Below are 23,608 nucleotides of genomic sequence, written 5' to 3'. Positions count from 1 at the left end.
CAAAACGTCATCACCAGAATTAACCCCTGCAGGAGGGCAGACAACCTATAACCTGAGAGCCCTACATTTACCGGACACCTCTGCTGCCCCGGGAAGGGTCGGTGCTGACCCTTGAGCTTGAACCTGAGGGAACTTAAACCTGAGGGCATGGTCTGCTCTGTTGGAGATTTCTGGGTCCAGAAGCACTAACAAGCTTTTCCTCTGCCTTTGCAAACCCCACACTTACAGAGTGGCTTACAGCTTGCAGCCACTTGGCAGGTCTGAATCCTGCTTGCTTTGAACTGGAAATAGGCTGGTTAACATGTTCTACCACAAGACCAATGACAAAACTCTCTCTCTCTCTCTCTCTCTCTCTCTCTCTCTCTCTCTCTCTCTCTCTCTCTCTCTGTGTGTGTGTGTGTGTGTGTGTGTGTGTGTGTGTGAGTCTATGTGTGTGTGTGTATAAAATACAGTGGGAACACACTCACATGTACAAAAACACTTAGGAAACACATATACTCAATTTTAACATGGTTATTAAAATGTTTCCTTTTGAGATGAAGATGTGGTTCTGTGGTTATGAGGTCCTGGGTTTGATTATCAGCAACACACACACACACACACACACACACACACACACACACACACACACACACACACACACGGCAGGGCAATGTCATGTTAGCGCTGCTTGGCATGCAGAGGCAGAGGAAAACCTGAGTTCATGCTTCTGGACATATCACTGACACAGGGTATTATTACGCCATAAGAACTGTTCCCTAAGTCACCCTTTTTTTCCAGTTGGTCTATCTCCTTTGCTAGCGTCTCAGAGGCTCGACTTTCTCTAGGACTGACACCTGCTGTATCTCCCCTAGTACCTGACAATCAGAGACCAACAGGTGGCCTAATTCTTTTTCATGGGTCCTTGCTGGTGGCCAGTCACTGGCACAATGGCTGGAGATATACCCTCACAGTCAGATCTGGGAGGAGGTGTTGGGAGCCTGTGCAGTCTCAAGACTAGCCAGACAGATGGCTGTGAGTTCCTGCTGTGGGAAGCATGATGCTACTGTCCAGAGGGGCTTCTATACATGTGCATACAGGAACGAATGCGCAGACACCCAGGTAGGCTCAGCAGGAATCCAGAGAGCTCCGCTCCCAACTACATAGGCCTATAGGATAGCCATCGGACTCTAGGGTGTGCCCCTCCTGCCTTTGAGGTGTGGCTTTTGTAGTCTCCTCTCCCCTGTTCATCTGTCCAATCAATTGCTCTTGGTTATCAGGGCTGTGGTCTGCCCTCCTCAGCACACAGGCTTCTTCCTCTCTGGCCTAAGATAACATGCTCGTTCTGACTCCTGTTGACTCCAACGGGAAGTCTAATTGGGACTGTCCAGAGTTCATAGTCTTCTTGAATGGAGTAAACTTACTTGGGAAACAAGAACAATGGGGCTGTGATTAATTGGGGCTTATGGTTTCCTTCCAATCAGTGGGGGCAGCACAGAGAGTAATTAGGGGGCTCCTGGGGGATTCTCATCAGGGAGGTGAGGGAACATCTGTGTTTGTGAAAGTCAGTTTTTCTACACGTGCGCTGGTTTGAAGCATTTCTTGTTTATTGCCCGCCAGATGATTTTCTGCCTGCACCTCTCCTGGCTGCTGCAGGTCTTTCTGGACCCAGAGAAGAGCAGCACTGCCTTCCACCTCAGTGCTCTATGGGCCCCAGCGCTGGCCCTGCTCCTTCTGTAAGGAAGAGGGGGCTTTACACTCATCACTGCCTCTGTCTACACCACTGCCCCAAACGTTACTTGTACATGAGGTGCACACGAGTGTGTGTGTGTGTGTGTGTGTGTGTGTGTATGTGTGTGTGTGTGTGTGTGTGTGTATACTTATTAATTTATTCTGTGGTAGCTTACTGGAAGTCTTTGTCTAAAAACTATAGGAGTGTGCAGAATTAGAACAAGTTAAAATTTTATTTAAGTGGGGGCTGGAGAGATGGCTCAGTGGTTAAGAGCACTGACTGCTCTTCCAGAGGTCTTGAGTTCAATTCCCAGCAACCACCTGGTGGCTCACAACCATCTGTAATGAGATATGATGCCCTCTTCTGGTGTGTCTGAAGATGGCAACAGTGTACTCACATACATAAAATAAATAAATAAATAAATCTTTAAAAAAATTTTAAGTATGCTGTTTCTGCCAACCTGTTCACATTTTGTATCTAGAAAAGGCAAAAAGCCTGCCAGAGTACCTTAAGGTTATACAGTAGATCCTGATTGCTAAGAAATAATTGTTGTTATGTACACGTTTATGCAGGAACAGCTGTAGGTGAGGGTGGAGCATAGCATTTAGAAATGAAACCAGGAGAGGATGATATAGTGTGAGGGGGAGGATAACGGCAGAGCCATGGAGACATAAGAAGCTAATTGTTTCTCTAGTTGAAGCTCTGTCATAGTTTTTCCTTTATTTTCTATAGTCTAGTGTATAAAGAGGTAGCTGAGAAGGAAAATGTAAAACCCTGACTAAGCCTCACAGCTTCAGAATGAGTATCCTAATTGTGTGTTCACCGAGACATACAGTACTTGGGACTGGGCAAGTGTTTGAGTGGCTGCCTTAAACTAGGTTTGTGATATTTTTTATTTATGATTTAATTAAAATAAAGTGATTTTATTATTCAAAATAAAAAATAAAAATTTATTAATTAAAAAAAAGAAATAATTGTTGTTGTTGTTGTTGTTTTGTTTGGTTTGGTTTTTGTTTTTGAGACAGGGTCTCTCTGGGTAGCACTGGCTGTTTTGGAACTCAGAAGGACTCTCCCACCGCTGCCTCCTGAGTGTTGAGATGAAAGATATGTACCACTGTGCCCAACAAAAAAAGGATGTTTTTATTGTCATTTCAAATGTTTGCATGCTTTTATTGCTAGCTTCAAAATGTCTACCTGTAAAATGTTCAAGCTTGCAATTTCTGTTGCTGTGAGCATACCTAACTGTGGCAGAAATTCCTTTTGGTGGGCATGGGACCCAGAGACTATCCTCAGGTGACCACCCTGTCACCTGACCTTTAAAAACTGTAAGAAATTGTGGAGGATTGCCAAACCTTTCCAAAGCATTTGCCTGGGTTCCTGCCCAATGCTAAACAAAGAAGAACCTTCCTGTCTTTCTGAGTTCATGGCTGATTCTTTGTTGGTTGGAATTTCCAGTATACTTCTGCTTTCCCTGTGTTGGGATTACAAACTTGGCTTTTATTTTTTAACCTAAATTCTGGGGATTGAAATTAGAGTCTTGTGCTTGCGTGTGGACATCTTGTCAACTCGCAGATCTCCAAGATCAACCACAGCCAAGTAGAGACGTATAAGGCCGCTTTCCTACTGACCAATAGGGACACAGCCTATTCTTGCTTCAGAATCCATCCTACCTCAACGGTTCCATCTCACTCCTGGGGTCTGGGCTTGACTGTACTGGCCTTCCCAGCCAGTAACCTCACCTGCACTTATGAGCGTTTTAGGAAATGGTGCCTGTGATTCTAAAGATGTGGAGGGATGTGAGGACATGGATAGAGAGGAGATCTAGGAAACATTTGTTTAAAGTAGGTTATTGTCTTGTTTTGTTTCCTGGCACAGGGGATTGGGAAGCAGAATTTCAAGAACGTGGGCAGACAGGGAAAATGAGATCAGGCTAGCTGAGAGGCTATTTCTCCTTCCCAAAACACACTGAGAGGAGAAACTGTGGGAAGACATGGGGGCAGGTGTCTAGGAATATCTAAGAGGCATCTGTTTAATAGACTCCCAGCCTGGGCCCGCTCATTTCATTGTGCCAAGGAACTACTGACGTCCCTTAGACATTTGTCACCCACTTCCAGGGGAACCAAGGGCCACGCATGCCTCAGAAAGAGCTTCACTGCCAAATCGTACCCCCAGTCTCAGCTTGCTTTTATCTAAGCATTGGGCTGATCTTCACTGAATTCTTTGTTAAGAGTATAGTAAGAAAAGAAAATCATTCAGCGAACCTTTTTTTTTTATTATAAAACGTGATGGTACAGACCCAAACTGGAAGGCTGCTGAAAGCAAACACAGTTTCACATCAGATGAGTGATACGAACTTTGATTTTGTCTTCTATTTCAGCCTACAATGTGAACCCGCCCAGACCGTCTCTCACCTTGAATTTATCATCAATTCAATTTCCTGTTATTGTTACTCCAGCACTGGAGAGAAACATTCACTTTCCTGACGTTTTCATTTATCCTTAACGAAGACTAAACCTACATAGATCTACTACTTAAAAAAAAAAATAAACATTTCAGACATTCGTCTGAACACAAATCTGCTTGGTTAAAGAACATTGACCTAATAATGTCATAATATTATCATCTATCTAATTATATCCTTTGGCCACTCCAGACTTGATCACCGGCTTTTGAAATTCAGATGGTGAACTTGGACTGACCCTGCTGCCCCCTCGGGACCCATGTAGCCTGCAGCCTATTTTGTGCACAGCTGAAAGAGGGTGATTTCACATTCTGCTCTTTTGTTTGGAGTCTGTGGGCTCTGGACGGCACTTACGTCTCATCTGTGAATGCTATTCCAAAGTATTCCTTCTCCTTCAGGTTGAAATGAGATGCCACGAGGTCAAGAAGCTCCTTGGCCAAAAGCTTGGGCTGGAAGAAGAACACAGAGGGAGAAGATTAACTCATGAGAGACTTTTGCTAAATCACGCCATCACTTTGGGTCTCTAGCATGTTCTCAGTAAAATATTTCAAAACTCAGGCACACTCCATAAACACAAATGACTTTTGTAAAATCCAATGAAGGGCTTGGATGTGGTTCAGTTGGAAGAAAGGCTCTTGCCTGGCGTGCACAAAGCTCTGTGTTTAATTATCAGAGTAACATAAAGCTGGTTGTCATGGTACATGCATACTTCATGGGGTTACACAAGAAATAGATGTGGGAAGATCAGTTCATGATCATCTTCAGCTACATAGCAAGTTTGAGGCTAGCCTGGGCTACATGACATATACACAGAGAAGAAGCAAAGAGAGAGGGAGGAAGAGAGAGAAAGACCTAAAGAAACAAACCACTAAGATACTGCTGTATTAAACAACCAAGTTTAAGGTCCAGGCAGAAAATGGAGGCTCTGTAGGGTTGGCTCTGTCAACAAATGGTGTTGTTTTGCTCTTTAGTGGGCTATCCAGCCTGGTGATTTTCCTTTCCTACCTTATGTGGCTCTGGCAGGAAGAGCTCTTGTTTAATTAGTCTATTTAGTAAACACAGGCAGATTCTCCTGTTCTTAGGATAAGGTTACTTTCTGATAATCCCAGTGTAATTGGAAAATGTTGTTAAACCCAGATACATTTAATATGAATATCAGAGTTTGGCAACAACACATTGCCACAGGTACCGGCAATGTAGCCCAGGACAAAATGGCAAAGTTACTTAACACCAAGACCCTTATGTTTGTAACTAACTTGTAAGTTCCTGGAGCCTGGACTTGGTCAAAACCTTGACTTGCTACACTGGAAGGTCAAACACACCTGCCCCAGTGTGGCTGCTTCTGCCTGGTGATCACATGAATAACTGGAATACCCTGGTTTTGGGTATCCTTAGAGAAGATTGTAGCATGTAGCCTGACCCAGGGAAAAGATCCTGATACAAAATTCAAAGCACACTTTTTACTGAACAAAGACTGAATTTGTACCATTGTCAACTCTAACATCCCTACACTGACCTGCACAGCTGGTCAGGAACTGTGTGTCTTCTCTGTGTGGTAGGCACTGTGCTAAGCACTTTTAACACTTTTTTTTAACCTCATAATCCTATGAGATTGCCCATTGTGCAGGGCAGACATAGGCACAGAGATCAGGCAACTGTTTCTGCCTCCTCCTCCTCCTCCATCAATGGCCATCAGCTCAGAAATGAAAACCACTTAGAGCCACATGGGTATGAAGTGAGGATAACACTTCTTTCCATGGAAATGAGAGACCTATGGGAAACCCCACCTTGATGAACCAACTGCATCTAATGCTCTCTGCTTCCATTTCAGGTATACTATACAACCTGAGTCTAAACCAATATAAAATTCAACATTGGATGCCAAACCTTTCTTCATTCATAGGAAGAATTCTACACTGGGAATTCAGGGGGATGAATGTGTGGCATATCAAAGAGCTTTGCAAGTGAATTATGAAAGATGCTGCAAGATTTGAATTCTGAAGCTCGGGCACATGCTGAGGGACGTGCCCAGTGGGCTTGCTGCTGTTCCTCCCAGAAGATGTTGGGCTGCATTTAATTTATGGACTCTGGTGACTCAGCAAGTTCACTGCATTTATAATATAGTGGATCATAATTTATCCATTGGAATGAATGCCATCCCTTTCAAAGTAGCCACAGTATATCTGTGATGCTTGTTGTTTTTGGAAGTATTTTGAGCTGGGCACTGGGTTACACGCCTGTAACCCCAACACTCAGGAGGCTACAGTAAGGAGGAATGAGGGAGCCAAGGCTAGCCTGGGTTACACAGCAAGAGTCTATCTTAAGATCATTTTCTTTTCTATTTAGGATTATCTTTTTGACTTGTCCTGGGAACATGTGTTAGACTTAGTTTCCTTGCCAGCAAGACTCCTCCAGCTCTCAGAATGGATTTGAATTCTTGCAAATGTTAAAAGTCACTTGAAGTCAAGTCTAGTGGATGGGGGAAGAAAGTCACTTGAGTTCAAATCTGATGGATGGGGAGCGGGGAGGAGGACTAGGTGGTCTCACTGGGTCAGTGTGACCTTAGAAAACGAGGTGTGATCAAAAAGTACTTACTATGGAGAGGAAACCAACTCATTCATGGAAAGAACAGCCATGAGATTTCTTTCTCTGGGATAACATTTCAAAGATATCAGACACCCTTGCTCAGGGTGGTGCTCTGAATGACTAATGCCCCCCATAGACACTTACTTGTATTTGAACACTGGGTTCTGAGCTGATGGAACTATTCGGGAAGATTATGGAACTTTTAGAAAGTGGAGCCTGGCTGGAGGCACACAGCACTGGAGGTAGGCTTTAAGGTTTAATAGCCATTTCCTGGTCCCTCTCTTTGCTTCCTGAAATGTGATCTCTCTGCTTCATGACTGCTAGGCCTGCCTCATGATCCCCACTGCTATGGCTTCCCCACCAGGATGGACTGGACTCCTTGGAACTGTAAGCTCAAATAAACTCTTTATTCTCTAAATTGTTTCCCACCATTTGGTCAGAGTGTTTTGTCACAGCAACAGAAAGTAACAAACAGTGTGTGTGTGTGTGTGTGTGTGTGTGTGTGTGTGTGTGTATTCAGTAGGTGAAAGGCACTCATGAGTTGTAGAAAGAGAAAATGTGTGCAGGAAGGGATCTAAGGGACAAGTGAAGGGCTGGGGCCATGCTGAACAGCCATTGAATATTTTTGTGTTATTGAATATTCACCTAGTTAAGGCCATTGAAATGACAGAAATGGACACATGGAACAATGTCACCTGACATTCACTTACATCTGCTTTATAATGTCATGCCTTGCGAAGGACTTTCTGAGGCTACTGTACCCCAGACACAGTTCTGATAGCTTCTATATGTGCTATCATTATCTAAATGACAGAGGACTGCCAACCCAAAACTTAGAGATAGCACACACACTGATTTCAGTCTCAGCAAGCAAGAACTCAAAACAAAGTCAGGATATGTACAATGGAATGTAACTCGGCCTTGAAGAGGAACAAAATTCAGATATATACTACATGAATGAAGACTGAAACCAGACTAACTGAAAGAAGCTGTATTAAAAAGATGGATGTTACATTATCTCACTTGTATAAGTACTAAGATCATGTGACTTCACAGGGGTTGCCAAGGATTGGAGAGGATGGAGAGTTACTACTTGATGACTACAGAATTTCTGCTTCAGATTCTGACAATATTTTGGAAACGTTGGTGATTCTTTGACAACACTGTATATGTAGTTAATGCCCCTGAACTGTATATATACCAAATGGCTAACATGGTAAATTTATGTGTATTTACCCCAATTTAAAAAAAAAAAAGAAAACAAATAAAGGCCCTAGCTATCCTCAAAGTGGTATTCCTCCTCCGCATCCTGCCTGTCTGACTTCACTTCTTCCCAGGTAAGAGGTCAAGCATCATGTGTCCCTAGGAACTGTTTGGGTGAGAGCTATAATGCTGAGTCTGAACCAGCACCCTGACATTACAGGTCTATGCATCATCGCTGTGCAGTTAGCTAATGTGAATCTTCCTCTGATTTCCAAACTTCAAAGCTATTGAGACACAGTGAACAATGGTCACCCTTCGGGAGCTTTGTAGAAACTTCTTATCACTGTCCAGCTAAACAGCCCAAGCAGCCACTGTATGGTGGGGAGGGGGGTGACAAACCTGCCCCTCGCTAGTCTCCCCTGTTACAAGAATCACGTACCCTAGTGGGTGAATATCTGCTGAAACATGGACAGCCATCAGCCACTTTTCATGAAAAGCATTGCAGGCCAAAGGGGAAAAAAGTCCCACCACGGGGCACCCACAATTTAAAAACAGAAGGAGCAGGGCTGGGGAGACACAGAACCTGAGAGGTACTTGCCATCCTCACAAGTCACGAGGATCTGAGTTTCGTCTCCAGAAGGCAAGTTTAAAAAGTGTGTGGGTCGAGTAACCAGAATGCATTATATATGCCTAGGACACTGTCAGATAACAAAAAAAAAAAAAAAAAAAAAAAAAAAAAAAAATCACAACAACAACTGGGAGTTCAGCGAGAAAAATAGACTCCAACTGAGATATCCACTGTATATAATGAACTAACCTCTTTCCTGTTAAACTAGAAAACAGTAACCACAAGAAAACTGAGGAGTAAAGGTAAGGTTGGTGGGGCCTATTGTAATCCAGGCTCGGGAGGCAGAGGGGCAGTGACAGGCAGATTCCTATGGCTCAAGGCCAGCCAGGCAAGACCGTGTAACCAGCTCCAAGTTGAGATACCACGTCTCAAAAAAAAAAAAAAAAAAAAAGGAAAGTGAAAGGTGCCCAAGGAGTGTTCTAAATGTACATGTACACACACACACACACACACACACACACTTATCTACACACATACAAAATAGAAATAGAAGGCTGGAGAGATGTCTCAGTGGTTAAGAGCACTGGCTGCTCTTCCAGAGGTTCTGAGTTCAAATCTCAGCAACCACATGGTGGCTCACAACCATCTGTAACAGGATCTGATGCCCTCTTCTGGTGTGTCTGAAGACAGCCACAGTGTACTCACATACATAAAATAAATGTTAAAAAACAATAGTAATAAATAAAAATAGAGGGATCAGATCAGTGACGGGGAGATAACAGAAGATTCTAGAAGATGTTGAGGTTGTAACTCTTTATCTTAAATCTTTGTAGAACCCCACACGTGTCTTTCCATTATCAAGGTGACAAGCAAGAGCCCAGCTTCATCCCTAAGAGGCAGAGCAGCACCCGGCACATAAAGCCCAGTACCCCTCACTATCCTACTGAGACTCTGAGGTCCTTTGTTATCACTGGAGAATGGTGCATAATGCCGGACTCTTCCACTGCCTCTCCATGAGGTCTGGGCCATCAATGGTATCAACATCTTCATTTCTCCAGTCTTGCCGAGGAAGGCAATGGTTCCCGGCATCTGAGAAACTACAGCATTCGGAAAGTTCCTTAAACTCCTGTGGAGTGGACTGTCTGGTAGGCAGACAGCTCTTTGGCTGTTCTGCGCTCAGAAGGGATGTTTATAGAGTCCCGCTGATTGTAATTTGCCAATTACTGGTGCTGTAAACATTTGTGGAGCCTTGTGGGGATCTGGCTGGGAGAGAGGCCAGAAAAGAGGCCCGTAGCCCCATGCAGTTTGATGGGACAAACATGGTAGGGGCCTGAAGGCAGCACGGGCAAAGCAAGCCCTGTGTGTCCTTGGTAAGCTACGCCAGTTTCTTCAGGGTCACTGGCCATGCTGGTGGGGATGTCAGTGAACTAAAGATGGGCTTTCACTCGGCCTGTACTGAACTGTATTCTCTCACTGGCTTCTCTACCCTTTTAACTCAAAGGATTTTTCCTGTCTTCCCTGTCTGATTGCTTCCCTCTTTATACCTGGATAACAATTTTCTTTGGAAATGTCTTCTTCAGCATGATTGGCACATCGGAGCCACCACGGTGCTAAAAATGCCATATTCCCAAACTAAGCTTGGACACCTGCATAGCTACCATGTATGAGAGGTTGGGGGAGCAGCGAGTCTTTCCTCTGAACTCACCACACAGACTCATGGGAGGTTATGAGGGGGCTGTTTCCCATGGGCACCAATGGGCACCATGGGCATATTCACCATATTTTGTCTAAGGTTTCAGTTTAGGTTCTGTGTCCTTCCAGCACTTCCCTGCTTCTTCCAGGAGATGAATGTGGCTGCCATGATCAAAACAGCACTAGGGTCTGGGCAAAGCTCACTTGGTAAAGTGCTTGCCACACAAGCATAGGACCCCGAGTTTGGATTTCTGGCACCCGTGTCAACGGCTAGATATGGCAGCATATATCTCTAATCCCAGTGCTGGGGAGGTAGACACCCTGGGCTTGTCTTCAGTCAGTTTAGCTAGATTAGGAAGCTCCAGGTTCAGTGAACGATCCTACAGCAAAATTATAGTTGGGAGCCACCGAGGAAGACATTTGGTGTCAACCTCTGGCCTCCACATGTGTGTGCATGCATCCTGCCCGGGCATCTCTACATTCACACATGTGCAAACATGCATGTGTGCACATGTACACACACACACACACACACACACACACACTGCCTGTAAGCTGTAAGGAGTTCTAGGCACTGCCACATTACCATGATCCTTCTGGAAATGGACTGCCCACAGTCCCCACTTTGGACTTGACAGGCACTCACTTCCAGATGGGTAACAGTGGACAAATGATAAAAACTCTGTCTTCTGCCTTCTCTCTCATCTGTCAGATGATGGGGTGGATTCGATGGCATGAAAGATTCCAGAATGTTCTTCTTCACGCTATGTTCAGATCAAACGGCTTCCTCTCCCACAAGCTACTCAGCCCTCACAGAGGTTGTGCATGCCCGTTCAAAAACTCTCACGAGTTAGTAAACCTTGTCTATCAACATAGCTCAATTTTTCTTAAACAATCCCGAGCAAGTTGTTTAACCCCACTGTACCTTAGTCTCCTCACCTGTGAGATGATGGTGACTATACCATGTCACAGGTTGTCACGAGGGTTAAATGAATGAAGACTTACAAAAACCACAGTGTGCGGCAGGAAGTGGGTATTACACCGTCCATTATCATTTTGGTTCTTTATTCCTGTACTTATAAAGTGCACACACTATAATATATGTTTACATATAACACTAATGACATTATATATTATATATATATATATATGAAGTAACTAAATATATATACACATACATACACAGACACACACAGATACTTACACACACAGACACACACATAGACACACACACAGACACACTGACATATATATACACACATATACACACACATACACACACACACACACACACACACGTATATAAAAGGACACCAGGCCTAAATTCTAGCTTGATGGTTAAGACCACACAGTGACAGTGGTCCCAGTTTTCCTAGTCAACCCCATCCTTGCCCAGTTCTCTTTCAAAATCTTCGTTCTTACCCAAAAACTATGTTCTCAAAGAGGCCGTTGCTGTAGAATTTTCCACATATGCCTCATTTTCCTGTCACATGGTTGCTTTTCTATGTGGTGGGTTAGATGTGACATAATTTTATTTTGCCCTGTAATGTGCTGAACTGTCACCCTTACAAGTTGATGTTCCATCAACTGAATATATCACGTTACATTGCAAAAGAGATGATAAGGTACTGTTGGGGCGGCAGGGTGAATGTGTGAGCTCTCACACGTGTGCTGTGTACACATGTATCCGTAGAGAGCTGAGGTCACCAGCAAGTCCTCAGATACTCTCTACCTTAGTCTTTTTTTTAACTAAGGATTCATTGTTTTCTGTGGATGTGTGTGCTGGCTCATTTGTAGGTACACCGAGCACACACAGAGCCACGGAGGCCCGAGGAGTGCACAGACCCCCTGGAACTGGAGCTGCAGGCAGTTGTAAGACACCCGATGATTGAGCCCTGTCCTCTGCAAGAGCAGCAAATGGCCTTACCCTCTGTGCCACCTCTCTTCGGAGCCAGACTCTCTTGCTGAACCTGGAGCTCGCTGCTTAGCTGTATTAACTGGCCAGTGAACTTCACCCATCTGCCGGTCTGTGTCCTTTACTTTGGAGTGGGAATAACAGATACACACTACCGACACGGGCTTTTACAAGGCTGCTGATGATCTGAACGCAGGCCTACGCAGCCAGCATCTTTTCCAGGGAGTCATCTCCCCAGACCTACAGCTAAGGTTCTGGAAAGAGAGATAGGCTTGTCTACCGTTATATATCTCCTTATAAGACAGGCTGTTAACCCGTACGGAGGCTGGAACATGGAGACACGGAGGTCAAGCCATGGCAGGTCCCACCAAGCTATAAGGGGCTGCAACCAATGCTCTAGAATTTTAAGAGACATGGTTTTGTCAATTTCAAGCCTCCGGCTTTGCTGTCATACGTTTTGGCAGCCACAGGAAGCACCTCACCCCAGACTGGGATTCCAAAGATCTGCTCTGCGCCACCCAACCTAGAATACCCCAGTGTAGGAAGTACAGGACCTGGTAGGTGTCTGCCTTGGGAGTGATTTGGGGCCTTGAACCCCTTTGGAAACTGGTTCTGATGTCACTCTGTGCACGAGGCAGGTGTGCACAACCCTGCTTTACAACAGAGTCTTCCCCCAAAGCTGTTATTCTCATAGGGCACCATTAAACATCAAAGGAATCGCCACTTCTACATTAATTACATTAAAAAATATAAATTAGAACATCTAAAGCAACCATGGCTCTTCCTTGTCCTTTAGGAGAAATCAGACTGGTATCTGAAGACAAAGCCATTCTCTGCCTAGGGTTTTTATTTATTTTTATTTATTTGTATCTTTTTGAGACAGGGTTCTCACTTTGTAGCTCCCCACCCTGAGAACTACCCCGAACTTGGAATCCCCCTGTCTCAGCCTTCCCAAACTGGAGGGCAGAGACCTGAGCTATCAAGATTGACATATGAAAGGAGATGGTGTGAGGAAGGCTGGAAACCTTTTCCCACCAGGGCTTCATCCAAATACTGGAGCATGTACAAAACTCAAACGGGACAGGTGGGCACTATGTAAATACCCTGTCTGGGCTCAGGGGTCCCAGGCCCAGTGCTTCTGGCTCCTTCCTTAGTTCATAGGCTCCCCCACTCTTGTGAGTGGTCTTCCCTTCTTCATAAGACATCTTTCAATTTCTAGCCCTGTACCCCTGGTGCTTTCCTTTGCTCAGGACACATTAACCTGAAAGCAGGTGCCCCCGAAACACAGACAACAGCCTCGCCCTAATCGTGTCTTTCCCTTCCCTTCAAACATGAGCCTTCAGCCTGTACACGCTCTCCCTGACACTGGCCTTCAGCCTCAGCAAGCTATCCCTGACACTGGACTTTCTCAGCATCTCTCTGATCTCCACGTTTGACTTAAAAGACACGCCCCCTCACATCTCCTACATTCCTGGGAGCTCCTGAGATTTCCAGTGTACCGTCCAACCTGTTGTTTTTCTCTCAAATGTCAATGAAACCATCCCTGAACTTCCTTTGAAGTCTGTTTTGAAAATCTTTTTAGTAATAAGACTAAGAATCCCCTCAAAAGGAGACTCTGGCTCTCCCCAGAGACGCTAGCACTATAGGTCTATGCCAACATGCCCGAATGTCAGGGGTATTCTTGCTTGTTACGGCAGGGTATGCGTTGTCCACTGAGCTGGTGGGAGGCTTGCCTACCCTCATGACACAGCTACAGGCTCTGTGTCCAGCTTTGCCTGGTAGTGTGCCCATCCACTCTACATGCCAAGGAACTGTCCCCAAGACCTCGTTGATGGGTGATTCCTACTCTTTAGGAGTGGCCACAGCAGCGAGACGGAAGAAAAGGCCATTTCCAGAAGTGGTAGAAATGATGGGATATTAGCCCCTTTTTTCTGACCACGGAGGGCTGGGGTTCACTCCTAGGAAAGCCTGGGTGGAGGACAACTGAGTAAAGGCTTGAGGAAGGGCTCGTCCTGGTAACCAGCATCCTCCTCAGTCAGTGCAGTTAGCACACATTGGCTGCTCTGACTCCTGGGGAGGGGGAGGGCCGTTCGTGAGGTCATCCTGGATTCTGCAGGCAGGTTCAGACAGCTGCCCCTCCCCTGCTACCCTAGGGACTCTGATGATTAGTCTCTCCAGCGGATCCCTGTATTCTGTGGCAGGGGACACACTGAAGAAAGCCATTTGCTATTTGCAGACCAAGGAGGTGAACAGGGCTTGGCCTCTTTTCCAACATGTAGGAAAGGCCTTTCTCCACGGGCAAGAGCTACACATCTCTGTCCCCCCTCATATACACACACCCACATCCACACCAGGACAACAGCAACAAAACCCCCATGGGCTCTGGGGAACCCCCACTCAGGCTTCATATTTGCAGGCAAGCGCTTTACAAACTGGGATTTCCCAGGTCCATTTAATCAAGGTTTTTATTGGCAGAGTGAGACAGATGAATGGGAAGAGTGCTTAGTGTCAGCCCAGCGTGGAAGCAGACCACAGGCAGTCTTTAGAGGCAGACACGAAGCAGAGAGCTGTTGCACAGTGCAGCCCACCTCCCGACCGCTACATAGGGCCAGAGACAATGTCTCAGTGGGTAGAGATGCTTGCCACTAAACCTCATGACCTGAGTTTGATCCCTGGGATTCATGTGATGGAAGGAAAAAACAGACTCCCAAATGGTTGTCATCTGACCTCCATATGCACACTGTGGCCCTTGCTCCACTTCCAGTAAATAAGTCCAGGAGGGAGTGTTTCAGGGTTTCGGTCAGATGATACACCTCTAGAGACACAGGGCATGGTGCAAGAAAGGATCCCTTTTCCTAACCTGGTAACTTCTCTCCAGAAACTTCTCTGCATACCAACTACAATCAAGTTAGGCTTCTTTCACAATCTCTCTCTTTCTGCAAATCTTCCAAGAGATTTGGGGGTGAAGTCTCTCTTGGTAACTTTTTATAGCCTCTTAGCTCCTCCCCCACCCCCTGCCTGCCTCTTATATTTTCTCCTCTTGATCCCTTCCTTTTATTTCCATACGGCCTCATCTGTGTTCTCAAATATGGTCTGAGTGAGGCAACAGGAGAATGAAGACTGCTCTGAGTTTGGGAGGAAATCTTTCTTCCTCACAGCCGAGGTGAATGACGCCCAATGAAGGCTTTGACAGACAGTCATGATAATTGCTCCTCTATAAATGCAAAGAACTACCCTGACCCTCTGGAGAGCCTGCTTTACACAGGGTCCCCCAGGGGCTCAGGAAGGCAGGCAGGTGTTCATTAGGGCATCCCTCCTGCCTCTATCACACAGCCACCCCTCCCCCCCACTCCATCCTGCTCAGGGTGATGTCACAGGACTGTTCATGAACAATAGATTTGCTTTGGTGGGAGAAACTCGGGCTGTTCCAGTCTTCAGCTTGCCTATGTCAGCAAGGCCTCTCAAGTTTACGGCCTAGACTATAAGGTATTTCTGGTGAATATGAAGATGCTGAACTGAGTTTAATCCTGGAGTTCCAAGTTTCATCTTCCGCCACTACCTCATCCATTGGTTCCAGTTTTCAAAGATGCTTCGGGGTATGGGGGTGGGAGTGGAGGGGGTGTTCAGAGAGACGGCTTGGTGATTAAGAGAGTTAACTGCGTTTGAAGAGGACCTGATTCTGGTTCCCAGCATCCATCTGAGGGGACTGTACTGCCTGAAACTCCAATTCCGGGGTTATCTGAACTCCTTGACCTCTGTAGGTACTGCAATAAACTTAGGCAGGTATAAAATAAATAAATAAATGAATAATAAATAATCAAACAGATCCTTTTTCCCCGTTTTTTGTTTGTTTGTCTAAGATGCCTGGGTTTGGGAGATGGCTCTGTTGGTAAAATGCCAGCTCAGTATGAAAACGAGTTTGGAGCCTTAGCACCCACCCAGAATGGCATGACGGTATGTATCTGTGATCTGAGTACTGGGAAGGTGGAGAAAAAAGGATCTGCGGACCTTACACATGGGCACATAGACACGCATATGCCAGGCATACATACGCACACACATAACATACATGTACATAATGCACACATGCACACACAAGCACACACATACATAGCACACACACACACACTGCTCTGCATATCTGATGCTACTCTTGTGCAACGGGGAATATAGATGTCTTCTTTGGATGTAAACATCCTCACATCCTTATGTTCCTTAGGAGATGAAGTTAAGTCCTCTAAGATCAAAAGAACACATTAGAGGATTATTGCACTTCTCCTGGGCCAGTGGTCAGTGGGCACCAGGATTCATTCAAACTGGAAGTCCTCATGATATTGCACACTGAATTATAATCTAACAGGCATTAGAAGTTGCTTTTTCAGAAAAGCACTCACTCCTTACTCCGCACAAACCTGGACTCTCTCCCTTCACTCTGTATGTCTCCTTTACTCTGGGCCATCGCTCACCTCTGCACACAGGCTTGTTAATCCTCGAGTGTCCAGAACCTGTTTCCCACCAAGGCCAACGACACAGATACCAGGATAGCAGAGGCATTTCCGGTCAGATTTCTAGACAGTTCTCTTCTGCATCTCTCTGTGGCACCTGAATATCTCCAATTCCTTCCAAACTTGCAGTCGCCTTAGATTCTAGGAGCAGCCAAGCCTCTCAGGAGGGTGGTTGTCCATGGTGACAAGGCTATGCCTTGGAGCACGAGAATACAACTAAGTTTCAGCATGAGGCTGTGGTTACCTAAACCACACCTGCACCAGGACTGCTACATTATGCATTCCTATTTCCCTGCCCCATTTCCCCTCTATTTAAACCTAAAGCTCACATCAGTACCCCAAGATAGACTTAGGGTAACTGGACTCTTTTCTCTGGTCCTCTCTGAAGGCTTAAAAGAGAGAGGTTGATTGATTGAGCCTCTTTCTTTGCTCTTCACCATCACTAATCTCTTTAATTGGCATATGGGGCTGGGAGAACCACATCTAGTCTCTTGGGGCTAGTCTTTGACAAGGCCAAGGTATGGTCACTGTCATATGTAATGACAGCTAAAAGTGTCTGGCAGTTAAGGGTTGTGAGAGGGTGTACGTGGCAAAGGGGTGGAGATGGAGCATGAAGGTGAAATCGTTCTCACTACCCTGTCTACTAATGAACAGAAGGAAGGGTCTCTCTGTGTACTTGGTGTACTTTGCCTAGCATATGGCTAGTGTTCAGGGATTGTGGCTTTCCTGCTACTATTTTGATAAGAGACACTTGCCTTGTGGTATACTGCTGGTGAGAAGTAGAAGTTTGGAGGGTGCTAAAAATAATATGGGAGTGAATCCTCTTTAAAAAAAAAATCAATCTCTCTCCCCTCCCCTCCCCTCCCCCTCCCCACACAAACCTGGGCTCTGTGTGAGCCAGACCAAGGGGCTCCAAACCTAACTGTGAAGTCTGCGCTGGTTAGTTACTAGACATTAAAACCTCAATACCCGCCTCTTCCGGTTTTAGGGACAATTCAATAAATGATCACTTATGAACTTCCTGGTATACAGCAGGTGCTCAGTAAAAATGCTTTCATCTTTCTTCTTCAACCAGAGACTGAATCCCTGTAAGACTCCCTCAGCCCCTTATTGCTTTGACAAGGGACTTATCTATTACAATCTATGTCCTCTTTTTCATGAACTGCCATCCCCTGCCTTGGAAACTGTGAATAAGCCATCCTGACATTAAGGAGAACAGAAAGCAGACAACTTCCTTTGGACCAGAACATCCTCTGTAGCCTAGCCCTAAATAGCATCTACCCCATGCCTGTTATTTGTAGAATATCTGCCCCATCCACTGTAGAAACACCTTATCACACTTGCCCTGCCTACTGCCTTTGTCGAGTTAGAATTATGCTCATAGGCTAGGGAGAGGGAGAGAAGGAGGGAAGGAGGGAGGGAGACACAGAGAAATACAGATAGAAAGACATAGAAAGAGAGAGATAGACACCCACACAGAGAGAAAGGCATAGACAGAGAGATGACTCTCTCTCTGGCTCCAGTAATATACCTGGAGACTCTGCATGGCTTTTCGATGCATATCAGCATTTTAATTTGGAAGGCCCCAAGTCCCTCCTGGTGGCTCTTCCCTGTGGATAGCTCTTGCAGCTTGCTGGCAGGTATATGCTGCCTGTGCAGGAGAGATGCATTCTGCTCTACTGCTGATGTGCCTTCCAATACAATTAAGAACACACGCTCACCAGGGTGGGAGAATAATGGAAAAGTCCACAAGTACTGGATCCCTGGGAGGCTAGGAAGGGAAGGTCAATTTAAGGCTGAAAAATATTTTGTAAAAACGCCCCCCCCCCAAACTATATAAAAGACAACATGACTTTGCTGCTGGGTTCTGATATGCTAATTAAAGGGGGCCTAGCAGATGATGGAAGACTGCTATACCACAACTGAAGCAGGTTTATAAACAATTCTAACATGGATGGGGTATTTAGGGTGAGACTTGGTGTCAGATATTTACATCAGTGGCTTTGGCCTGATTCAGTCATCTCCTTGTGCTTGGATGTACTGGTTGATTTTGTGTCAACTTGACACAAGCTGGAGTTACCACAGAGAAAGGAGCCTTCCTTGAGGAAATGCCTCCTGTAAGGCATTTTCCCAACTAGTGATCAATGTGGGGAGGGCCCAGCCCATTGTGGGTGGTGCCATCCCTGGGCTGGTAGACCTGGGTTCTATAAGAATGCACACTGAGCAAGCCAGAGGAAGAAAGCCAGTAAGTAACATCCCTCCATGGCCTCTGCATCAGCTCCTGCTTCCTGACCTGCTTGAGTTCCAGTCCTGACTTCCTTTGGTGATAAACAGCAATGTGGAAGTGTAAGCTGAATAAACCCTTTCCTCCCCAACTTGCTTCTTGGTCATAATGTTTGTGCAGGAATAGAAACCCTGACTAAGACATTGGGTAAAGTCTGTTATTTTGGAGGCTCAGTGGGTAAAGTACTTTGCAAATGTGAGGACCGGAGTTCAGATGCCTAGAACTTACTTAAAACCTGGGCAGGTATGCTGCCCTGCCTACATCCCAGTGTGCAAGAGGCAAAGATGGGAAAGCCCCAAAGAGAACTGGTTAGCCAGACTAGCCAAAACAGTAAGCTCCATTCCAGCAAGAAAATTTGCCTCAATGTAAAAGAAGTCAGAAACTGAGGAAAACACGGGATGTTAATACTGGGTCTCTGCATGGTTTGTGTTTGTGAGTCTCTGCATGTTTGCCCCCACACATGTGAACACATATACACACACACATTCATACACATGCACACATAGCATGCAAGAATTTTTATTATCTTCCTATACCCTATTAATGTCTAAAAAACAACGTGCAGGAGGCTTGCAGAGTTTGAAATAGTATAAAATAGAAAGATGGAGACCATAAGGCAAAGTTCCCCCAACATGGCCAAGATAAGTTACAGTTTCTCATTATCTATGGTTCTGTTTCCTGTATTTTCAATTACACACAGTCAACAATGGGCCAGAAATATAGATATCAATACAAATTACATTGATAAAATATTAATGCTTATGACACTAATGCAAGTATGAATTACATTGGTAAAATTTCTAATGTCAATAACAATAAAATACTAACATTTTTTTCTTACTTTTTTTTTTTCTGTTTTGGGACAGGGAGCACACACTGGCCTCGAACTCATAATCTTCTTGCCTTAGAAACCCAGGTGCTGAGAGGACAGGTGTGCCATCATGCTTGCTTGCCTTGGCTCTCTCACTCGGCGTTTATGACAGCACATTGTTATCACTGTTCTAGTTAATCATTAGCTGTTAATTCCTTCCTATGTCTAATCTATCAATGAGGCATCACAGGCATGTATATATAGAGAAAAGACATGGTACACATGGCCTTTGGTACTGTTGGTGGCTTTAGGCATATACTGGGAGGTTTGCAAGGTATTTGTGTTATAGTAAAGGAGACTAGTGTAATTCTTGCTGATGGACACAGGTTATGAGTATGTACAGCAAAAGATGGGCTTCAAGAGCATAGGAAAGTGATCTGGGTAGAGAGCTCAGTCAGCAGAGTGCTTGTCATAAGACTGTGACTGCCCAAGCTCGATCACCAAGACACACATAAAAAAAGCCAAGCATGGTAGCAATGCATTAGTTCCCCCAGCCCAGAGGAGTCATAGAGAGAAAGGCAGACCTCAGGGGCAAGGCCCTGTCTGCAGGTAGACCCAAGAATCGCATAACAGGGACATTAGAGAGTACGCCTTCAGCATAGTTTCTGGGATAAACAGAACTGCAGCTGACACAAATGGCTTCTGGTCTAGCCGTGCAGACAGCCCAGCACGCATGCTGTCTGCACAGTCATCGCAACTTGGAGCAGATGTGCAGTCTTCTGAAATCTAGTGTGATACCCCAGAGAGACCTGATGTCGGATATTTACAGACGTGGGTTTGGTCAGAACGTCTGGAGGCAGACTTTTATCAGGGGTTAAACACTTGCCTGTGTCAGTCATTATGAAGCTGCTTGGCACTGCATTCAGTCTTGATCCTGAAATCAAACTACAAGTTTGGCTTTGCCTCAGTGTATAAGGAGACTAAGAAAAACACCAGATGCCAACACTGAGCCCCCACATGTGCTTGTGTATCTCTGCCTATGTTTCCCCCCACACACGTGAACACACATATACACATGCACACACACATTCACAAGCACACATAAATATGCAAAAAAATTATTTCCCTACTCCCTGTTCATTCCCAAATTTCTTTTTACAGGAGGCTTACAGAGTTTTAAATAGTTATTAGCCTGAAACAGGGAGACTGACACATGAAGTCAGCCCCAATATAGGCAAAGGGAAAGAGCCCCAGCAGACTGATCAGAAGGAAGGAGAGTGCAAAAAGTTACACTCAGAAAACCGAAAGCAGATGGAGCTCGTACCCTTGGACCTAAAGATGGACTGGAAGTTCTGGTGTGGTTGGGGTGGCAGAGAGGGTAAAGAGTCCCTCTACTCCCCAATTCAGAAGACCCTGCTAGCATAACCCTCTCAGCCTCGAAAGAGCGCTTTCTTTGGATGCAATGCTCCTATTGTGAACAGCGATCTAATTCCTGACCCTGCTGGGCAGTCTGAGGGAAGTAATGCTTGCTTTGCATACAAGTGTTGGGGTACCTGTTCCACCTGATCCAGCAGCTCTGTAGAGGGGCTCACTGAGCCCTCAGCCCTCGGGGAGTTACTTATGTCATCCTGGGGCATCTGTCCCCACACGTTTCCGACTTTGCTCAGAAAGCTGATTTGTGTATCTCTGTAAAGGTTATTGTTTGTCAACATGGCAGGGTCTAGAAGAAGGAGATAGGCCTCTGGACATGTCTGTAAGGGAATTCTAGACGGTTACTGGAGGTGGGAAGACCCACTGTAAACATGGGTGGTACCATTCAGGAGCTAAGGTCCCAGAGGACTGTGTAACAGTGGAGGAGGAGCAAGCTGAAGTCTCGCCTTCAGCTCTCTGCTTCCTGACTGCAGACGCCAGGTACCTCAAGCTCTGTCCTCTATAAATTCTCCACTAAAGAAACTGCATCCTTTGAGCGTAGGCTCAATTAAGGCCTTCTGTCCCTAACCTGTTTTTCTCAGGTCTTTGTTACAGCAATTAGATAAGTAACTAACACACTTCCTTCATTTCCACCGAGCTAACTACAGGGATGGGTGGATGGATAGATGGGTGGATGGGTGGATGGATAGATGGACAGATGGATGGATGGATGGATGGATAATGACTGGATGCATGGTGAAGCAGGGAGAAGAGGAGCTTTCAGACAGATAAAAACTAACAGGATCCTGGGTTCGGTTTCCTCTCTCCTCCTGTAAGCCTTTAGCTAACGCACCTGCTCAGCTCTGACTCCTGCCAAGTTCAGAATCTCCCAAAGCTACTTGATGATCTCTTACTTAGCAGGGCTCAGAAAGGTTATCTTTTCTATTTCCTCCTCCATCTCCCTCCCTCTCCCTCCCTCTCTTGTCCCCACCCCCAACCCCTCTGCCAGCCATTTCTGCTTTCCTTTCGTAGTGCTTGGGATGGAACTGAGGGCCTTGCACATCCTAGGCAGGTGAGTGACTCAGCTTCGAAATCGTGATTATTCTGACTCAGCCAACTAAGTACTGCTGGTTTTGGGTTGTGTTCCCACAGCTGGTTCACCGAAGCAGCTTCGACCACTGGGAATTTTCCCTTGCTCACTGGGACTCTTCAGCTATGGGTCCAGCACTGAGAGCCCGCTGTGTCCCACTGCTAGCGGGCTGAAAAAGTTGTACCGGTGTGACTGAAGGAGACACAGGGTGAAGGCAGGCGTTCCACTCTGCCCCTTTCTCCTCCCGGTCTCTCATCCTAAGCATTTCATTAACCGTATCTGGGGCTGGCAGAGCACCCTGCAACATTTAACTGAAAGACTCTTAATGAGATAGTTTCCATGCAATGCCCCAGACCCTCTGACCTGCCTTGTCACCGCCACTGGAGCCTAGCCATGACCTCATCTGCAGCTGCATTGTGCGCTTCCTCAGCTGGCCTTGCTCACTCTCTCGAGGCCTCACATTCTCCTTTCTGGAATGGAGTTAATAGGCTTTGCATTCATAATAATGTGTCAGCCTGTGAGAGGGAAATCGTCGCAGGCTACGACCCCAGGGCAGCCAGTGTCATCAGCTGCCAGGCTGAGTGTCCATTGGGCTTGGAGCTGTCGCCTCTCACCCCTTCCCTCCGTACGCAGGAGGGAAGGTCACACTGTGGCCCAAGTCACGGGCACAAAGGAGATGTCATTGTCTGCATAGCTGTCTTTCCCAGTCTCTCAGTCAGCCTGGCCGACTTTCCAGGAAGTCGAGGATGTGTTCAAAGGGAAAACAACAAAAGCAAGTCTTTCTCCAAAGCCACAAGTAGTTCAGTGGCAATGTGTTTGCTCACCACGTGCTGTGCGAGGTTCTGGGTTACACCCCCCTAGGCACCAACAATCAGAAAAAGAAAGATGGGGCTTTCCACACCCCGAGGGACTGCCTCATTTCCCTTCTAAAATGTGAGGTATTGCTAAGGTTTATCCAGGCTTATGCAAGAGCTGGGAACAAGATTCTTACCCCAGCTCCACTGACATCCAGATTTTGCAGTTCTGAGTACAGAAAAGTTGGGATCTACCCCAGCAGAACTAAGCCCTGCCCTGGGCCACTACAATCCCAGCACCTCCATCTAATCTGTAGCTGCAGCTTCCCACCCTGGGGCTTGTTAACTTCTCTCTGTTGGAGACCCTGCTTGGCTACACTGTAGCCCTGGTAACTAGCCAGGTGTTCACACCTGGATCTCATATCTGGATTTCTGTTCCCCAGGGAGTTTCCTAAGGGAGGAGGGCTGGTCTAGAAGAAAGATGTGTTTTCTATACCTCGAGACACCACCTCATTTCCCTTATCTTCTGGAGGACAAAGAGCTCATAAGATGCAAGTTCTCTCCTAAGCCTCTTTGTG

General features: G+C 45.8%; 1 protein-coding gene across 2 annotated transcripts in view; it reads right to left on the bottom strand.

Moving 5' to 3' along the window:
• Positions 1–23,608, bottom strand: part of FRMD4A (FERM domain containing 4A) — a gene marked incomplete at its 5' end in the record, with an annotated part of 263,087 nt that overhangs the window by 130,623 nt on the left and 108,856 nt on the right. For both annotated transcript variants that reach the window (XM_080917998.1, XM_080917997.1), the window contains one exon: positions 4,527–4,621. In XM_080917998.1, the coding sequence (XP_080774124.1) occupies positions 4,527–4,621 (95 nt within the window). The remainder of the gene's footprint in view (positions 1–4,526; positions 4,622–23,608) is intronic.

This window comes from Micromys minutus (assembly GCF_963924665.1).
Source record: "Micromys minutus genome assembly, chromosome: 6".
Taxonomy (NCBI): domain Eukaryota; kingdom Metazoa; phylum Chordata; class Mammalia; order Rodentia; family Muridae; genus Micromys; species Micromys minutus.
This window is presented reverse-complemented; position numbering and strand designations above follow the sequence as displayed.